Source organism: Scylla paramamosain, chromosome 35 (genome assembly GCF_035594125.1).
Source record: "Scylla paramamosain isolate STU-SP2022 chromosome 35, ASM3559412v1, whole genome shotgun sequence".
NCBI lineage: Eukaryota > Metazoa > Arthropoda > Malacostraca > Decapoda > Portunidae > Scylla > Scylla paramamosain.
Window position 1 is genome coordinate 1,905,001 of NC_087185.1, and position 7,500 is coordinate 1,912,500.

Here is a 7,500-nt window from a genome sequence, read left to right on the forward strand (position 1 = left end):
TATCATCACCATTCACTATCATTATTTACTGTCACCATCATTCACTATCACCACCACCACCACCACCATCATCACTATCACCATTACCACCTCTGTTCACCATATCACCATCACCACCACCATCACCATTGACCTGCACAGCACTAAGTTTTTCAATTTTCATACATTAATCATACGTCACTCCTTCTCATGTCCTTCACTCCTGCATGACGTCGCCTTTATTCACAAAATGCATATTCTTTTCCTTATACATTTTATCATTAGCGATGCCAGAGAGAGCAATTATACTTCAGCGATTATTTCCCATGCTGCAGCGCTTCCTGTTATCGCCGTTAATTTCACAGGTAAATTCAAGGTAGATACTTTGAAGACACATCACGTAACGGAACTTAAAGCATGGCGAAGAAAATAGAATGTTTTGTTGCGTTTGAAAATAAATAAATGAAATATGAGGATTATTTTCAGTGTTGTGACGTGGCATGTTACCTGTGACGCTGATTCCACAGGTAAACACAAGGTAGATATTTTGAAAAGGCATCACGTATTTCAAACCGTAACGGAGCTTGGTATCTGACGAGGAAAATAAAACCTTTTCGGCGTGTTTAAAACTAAATAGATAAAACGGGATGAAAAGTTGTCAATGTTTAACTTTTATACATTCCTAACGCGTATTTATTATAACAAGAAAAGCAAGTTACCGGGAAAAAAAATGAATAAATAATCGCCGTATTTTTCAAAGGGACGTTTTGTTTTCCCTTCATTATCCATCGGAGGGGAAGCGCGGAGGGCGTGTGATGTCTCCGGTAGCGCGCGCTGTTTCCCCGCCGCGCGCTGGAACACTCACGCTGGCCCGCTAACTGTAACAAACAAAGGCTTCTCCCGCATTGTTTTTCTGTCATCTGAGGCGTGTAATTCCTCTTACTGGACATTTTACTAGCCACACAAGTATTTTTTTTTCATGTTTTTCACTCATTTAGTCATATTTCCATCTATTGTTCAAAATACACTGACGTTTTCTCGTTAATTCATCGCTCACTCTTAAAGTGTTCACGCTCCAATGGTCCAGTTCGTGCATTTCTTTCACCCATGTCTTCCCGCCCCTTCCCGCCCTTTTCCCGCAGCCTTCAGCGCCTACACGTCTCCTCCCGCCGCCTCCCGCCGACTTTCTCCGCCCAAGGGGATGCTTTTAAACCACCGCGTCCCGAAACAAAGCCAATTACAAGCCAATTTCAGTGTTCCAGGCCCCACTAATGGCCGCTGCAAACTAAGCCAATGTGAGGCTGAGTATTAGTGATGGAGAGGCGGCGGCTGAACAGGTTAAGTCGATCCGCGGGGCAAGAGAGAGAGAGAGAGGGATGGGAACTGTGACGAGTGTGTGAGTGGCGGTGTCTGTGTGTGGGAGAGCGGGTTCTGGTTCCATCCATCACCTGTCCTTGTCTCTGTGTTTTGATGTGATAGTTTCCTCGAGTCTTATGTCATTTTTTTTTTATTTTGTGATTGCTAAGAGTGGTTGGGTTGCGGTTGAGTTTGTTTGCTTTTGTTGTTTAATTGTTCTTGTTTAGTTTAGTTTCTTTTTTTTTATCTATTCGTTTTATTATTACTATTATTATCGTTATTATTATTATTTTTTTTAAGTTTTCGGGTCGTCTTGCGATTTTTGCGTTCCCTGTTTGAGGTGAACTAGTTTCATTCAGCTTTGATGGTTTGAATAATTCGTGTTTAGTTTCCTTTTTCTCCTCTCCGTTTTGTTGGTTTATCTATTTATTTATCTATTATCTGCTTTCTTGTTTCCGTGTGTCTGTTTCGTTCCCTTTTGTGTCTTTGCCGCGTATCTGTCAGTTCATTCAGTTTAATTTCTGATAATTCATCTTGGTTAGTTTAATTTTCTTTATATATTTTTCTTAGTTCCCCTGTCTGTCTCTCTCCTCTCCTGTGTGTGTATTTATTTTGCGTCTTTGTTTTCATTGTTCTTTGGTTCTTCAATAACTGTGAGGCTGGCTTAGTTCATTCCTTTTTATGCTTCAAGTTACTTCCTTTTCTTTATTATATTTTTTTTCCAGTTCTCGTGTCTGTCTCTAGTTCCCTTGTTTGTCTGCCTTGTGTCTGTCTCCATCGCGTCACGTCACCGCTAACGACAAGAGTGAACGACAGATTGCCTCCTCACTCACCGCCCGCGCTCCCCCGCCTCACCCCGAGCGGCGACCCGACCAGCCGACGCAGCGAGCGGGCGAGTGAGCGATTGAGCGCCGCTGTCGGGAATTTTCTCCGCTCATCCGTCGCTCCTGGAAACACAAGTCCCGAAAAAAACTCAAAATAATAAATAACACCAGAGACGAGAACCGCGGATGAACACTCACACACGCACACACGCACGCACATTCCTCGATAATCGAAAGACATACATAAACAAAAACTTACTGCGGAGACAAAAGAAACTTGTCTCATTAAACTTTTCCGGTGTGGATGAGGGAGAGAGACGATACGCGGTGAGATTACCCCTTCGGCGCCTCCTGCAGCAGAACCCTCGCCTCGGACACACGCATTGAGGACACAAAGGCCTCCCGCCGCACCGCAGGACGTCACCTCACGCGGGAGACACAAACAAAGCCCGGTACCTTCATAGCATCACTACGCATCACTTCACAGCCTCCTACAGACACTTCGGCGGTAGCTAGCACCTCACTGTACGTTGACGCCACGCCCCTACGACTGTTTACTCACTGTACGGGTGGAGATGAGCCCTAAACACAGCGGCTTCTTCCTCTTCTAACCTCACCGCCCGCACCAGCCCTTCCCTGCGACCCGCCCGCCTCACACCTGCATCGATCGCGCGAGGGCGGGGCCAGGAGCGGAGGTACAAGGGTGGAGCACAGGCGGCGGAGAGGGGCGCTGCGGTGGGAGGGGCCGCTCCGGGTGAGAGAGAGAGAGAGAGAGAGAGAGAGAGAGAGAGAGAGAGAGAGAGAGAGAGAGAGAGAGAGAGAGAGAGAGAGAGAGAAGAGAGTAGAGAGCGGAGAGACCAAGAGAGAAGAGCGTTGAAGGGAGGTTTTGAGACAGACAGGCGTACAGACAGACAGACAGGCGTACAGACGGACATCAATGGATCGGATGACGTCACAGCGGTGTTGTATGCGTCAGGTGGAAGAGGCGACGCCAAAAACGCCACTGATAGGAGATAGAAATTAACAAATGGAAGAATGGGAAATTTATCGAGAAGGAGAAGGAGGTAGACGAAGAAAACGGAAAAGAAGGAAAAGGAGAAGAAGAAGGAGGAAGGCGAAGATACAGGAGAAAAGGAAAAAGGAGAAGGAGAAGAAGAAGGAAGAGGAGGAAGAAAACAGAAGCAGTAGAAAAAAAAAGAGGAGGAAGAGGAAAGAGAAGTAGAAAAAAAAAGAAGAGAAGGAGAAAGAAAGAGAAGCAGAAGAAAGAGGAAGAGGAAGAAGTGAAGGAGGAAGTGAAGGAGGGGGAGAAGGAGGAGGAGGAGGAGTTAGGGTGGTTTCTTTGAAGAGAGGAAGAGGATGTTAACTTTTGGAAAACCTGCGACCTCCCGAAGAAACAAGGAGAGAAAAAAGTAAAGGAAAAGAAAAGGAAAGGAGGGGAGAGGGAACACGAAGATCAAATAGGGACGTAAAGATAGACGAAGGAAAAAAAAAATGTGGTCTTTGTGAAAATGATAGAAATGAGACAAAAGAACGAAAGAAAAAAAGTATATGGTGATGGAAATGATAAAAAAAAATAGTTGAAACAGAATCCTTTTTTACGGATAATGAAAAAAAAACACGAAAAATTCAGATCTTTGTCCAAAAAAAAGAAAAAACAAAAATATACGAAAGAAAACACAAAAAAATATATAGAAATGAAAACAATAAAACGATGAAACTGAAAATTAACGAAATAATAAAAACAAACACGAAATAACAAACCAAAACTAAAACCATGACAAAAAAAAAAAATAATAAAAACAAACAAAACAGAGAAATGAGGGGAAAACCTAAAATAAATGAGGGAGGAATGAGAGAGAAGATATAATGGAAAGGGGAAACACGTTGCGGGTTTAGAGAAGGTGTGTTGTGAGGGGATTTCTGTCTCCCCTTGTTGGTGCGATTGAGGCCACGTGGGGAGGGAAGGGGTGGGATGAGCTCGGGGAGGTAGAGAGGAAGGCTGAGGCGGGAAAGGAGACAGGGAACAGCAAACTCGATAGATCAAAACAAAGAAACAAGAATTGAGTTGGAAAGTGGAAATATGACTTTTTTTGGGGGGGAAATTGATTGAAATATGTGGTTTTTGAAGTAGTGAAATATTGAATGGAAGGAAAATTTTAGTGGTATAGGTAAAAATAAAGGAAATTTTCCCTATATTAATTTGTGAATGGGAGACGCAGGTGTGGCTTTTGATAATTGAAGTATGTAGTTTTATAAAAGAGTGTGGTATTAAATGGAAGAAAATCGAAGGGATACACATTAAAATAAAGAAGTTTCAATGTGGATTAAATTGAAAGTGGAAATACTAGAGTGTTTTTAAAAGTTTATCAGAATATGCAGGTTTTCAATGAGTGAGCCTTTAAATGGAGAGAAAATATAATGACAGTATTGTAAAATTTTAACTATGGATTGAAACGAAAGTGGAAATTTGACTTAGAAACTTATAAAAATATCCACTTTTTTTTTTTTTTTGAGTTGATAAATCAGACCGAGAAAATTAACCGATATAGATGAAAAATAAGAAAGTTTCAGCGTGCATAGAATAAGAAATAAAAAAAAACAGATAAAAACAAAAATAAAGCAAAGATTAAACAAAACAAAAAAAAAAAAAACATTACCACACCAATTAAATACAAAAAATGAAAAAAAAAAAATAGCAACATTAAACAATTAAAAAGGATCCAAAATAATAACCTTTTACAAAACAGCGAAACTTGAAGCGAAAATGAAGCGTGACAATAGATAAACGGAAGGAGGAAGCAACGAGAATTAAGGAAAGGAAGAGTGACAGGAAGAGGAAGGAAGACAAGGAAGAAAACGCGAACTAATGAGGGAGAAAAATAAAAAAAAAACTTGAATCCAGAATAAGACAACAAGGGGAAGGAAGAAGGAGGAGGAGGAGGAGGAGAAGGAGGTGGAGGAGAAGGAGGTGGAGGAGGAGGAGGAGGAGGAGGAGGAGAAGGAGGTGGAGGAGGAGGAGGAGGAGGAGGAAGAAGAGGAAGGTTGAAGGGGTGGCGAAGGTGAAGAGGGAAAGAGGAAAGGAGGAGAGAGAGAGAGAGAGAGAGAGAGAGAGAGAGAGAGAGAGAGAGAGAGAGAGAGAGAGAGAGAGAGAGAGAGAGAAACACCACAGACATTAGAAAGAAAGAAACACACACACACACACACACACACACACACACACACACACAAGTAAACATACTGATCGATAACAAAAAGAACACATCTGTTTAATTATGAAAAAAGAGGAATAAAAATGGGAACATCAATTTTTCAGACGTATTAACTTGTATTCAAAAGCATCGTTCAATTCCAAAAATCTTCGACCACCTTGAAAAAACACCTGAGGCTTCAATGCGACCCTATTCCTTTGGCTTTCGTTCACTGGTCGAAAGTTTTAGAGAATCTGCCTAGTGGTCTATATTATTTTTCTTTTTTCAGCGTATTTTTTTCTCTTTTCGTCGTCTTTTTTGCGTGATGTTAGTTTAACGTCTCTCTGATCGATATCCTGTGGCGATGTTCATTTGTTTTGTCATTGTTTGGCTCGTGTTGTTTTCCTTTTCGTGTTTATTATTGTTGTTGTTGTTGTTGTCATTACTTTTGTTGTTGTTATTGTCATTATCTTTGTTTTTATCATTATTGTTTCATCTTCTTATATTATCATTAGTTTAATCTACTATTAAAACATCTACTACTACTACTACTACTAATACTATGTATGTGTGTATGTGTGTGTGTGTGTGTGTGTGTGTGTGTGTGTGTGTGTGTGTGTGTGTGTGTCTGTCTCAATAACACACACAAATTATTATTCATAGTTTCCAAATCAACTTTAATGACAGCTTCATACATACATACATACATACATACATACATACATACATACATACATACATACTCGTACATATCTCCCTTTATACATTCCGTCACCATACAAATGTTCTATTCATGTGGCATTTGCGTATCATTTCCTGGCAACTCTCTCTCTCTCTCTCTCTCTCTCTCTCTCTCTCTCTCTCTCTCTCTCTCTCTCTCTCTCTCTCTCTCTCTCTCTCTCTTTGTGCTTCGATTAGTTATTTTCACTTTCCTGTTTCTTCTTTGTCTTCATCTATTTTTTCTTTACTTATTCCACTTTCTCTTTCTCTCTTTTCGTCCTCTGATTAATATTATTCTCGTTTCTACTGTTTCTTCTCTCTCGTGGTTTATTTTTCTATTGTTATCTCATTTTCGTAACATTATTTTGGCCTTTTTTTCCCCTTTTCGTTTATTCCTCTCTCCCTGTTCCTCTTTCGTAAAACTAATCATTATTCTCTTCTCCATTATTCTCTTCTTGTTTTCTTTTGTATTTCTTTCCTTATTATTAATCATCTATTCTTATTTACCTTTCCTGGCCATATTTCTTATTATCTCCTTTTTCTTCTATGTTATTCATTCCACTATACTTACCCCTTTCATATCTTTAACATTATTCTTACCTATTCACTTATTTCTCCTCCTGATCATTTATTTTTGTATACTTTCTAAATCTTATTCGTTATCACTTCTATACGTGACTCCATTTTCATAAACATATTATCCTCACCTTACATGTTATTCCTATCCTATTTTAAACTTTCCAAATCTTCCTTTCACTACTGAGTCACCATTACTTCCTTCTGTATAACTCCGTCACCTTCATTCCTTTGCCTCCGCCACTGTTGCGTCACTTGCCTTTCCTCTGCATATATTCACCAGTCACTCCTTCCTCCACCCGAATCTTTACCTGCTCCTCACACACACACACACACACACACACACACACACACACACACATTAATGGAGATTTGCAAGTTTATGGCTCATTATAGAGAGATGTATAGCTTTCCCTGAGTCTTGCTACCCACCACACATCAAACCAGACTGACTCATTCCTATCCGACACACACCTCGCCACGTACCACGCCACACACGGTTATCTAGTAGAAGTTGTATGGGTTTTTCAAGTGTGTTCATGACTCAGGTGATAGTTTGATGAGTTTTCTTTATCGCCCACTACTAAGGCTTGTATTTTTTAATGTTTTGTTCTCTCATATTTTAGCAGTTTGTATTGGAAGTTGTTAAAGTTTTCGAGAGTGTTTTCGTGGTTCAAGTGATAGTTTAACGAGTGTTCTGTAACTAAGGAGAAAAATATCACACATCACACACACGCATACACCACACACCAGGTTTGTATTGTTAAAAGCTTCGTTCTCTCGTGTTCTGGCAGTCTATATTGGAAGTTATAAGGGTTTTCGTGATTCAAGGGATAGTTTAACAAGTATTCTGTATC

At 40.3% G+C, this 7,500-nt stretch overlaps 1 protein-coding gene across 5 annotated transcripts in view; it reads right to left on the reverse strand.

Annotated features, from left to right (window-relative positions):
- The window catches only part of LOC135090539 (choline O-acetyltransferase-like), a 106,005-nt gene that overhangs the window by 60,691 nt on the left and 37,814 nt on the right, over positions 1 to 7,500 (reverse strand). The window contains exon 1 of one of the 5 annotated variants that reach the window (XM_063987360.1): positions 2,722 to 2,901. The exons of 2 other annotated variants lie outside the window; for them this stretch is intronic. Coding sequence is in view for 1 of the 3 variants with exons in the window: in XM_063987358.1 (XP_063843428.1) it covers positions 2,419 to 2,445 (27 nt within the window). In the remaining 2 variants the exon portion in view is untranslated. 2 more of the 5 variants (XM_063987362.1, XM_063987358.1) reach the window with 2 other exon arrangements.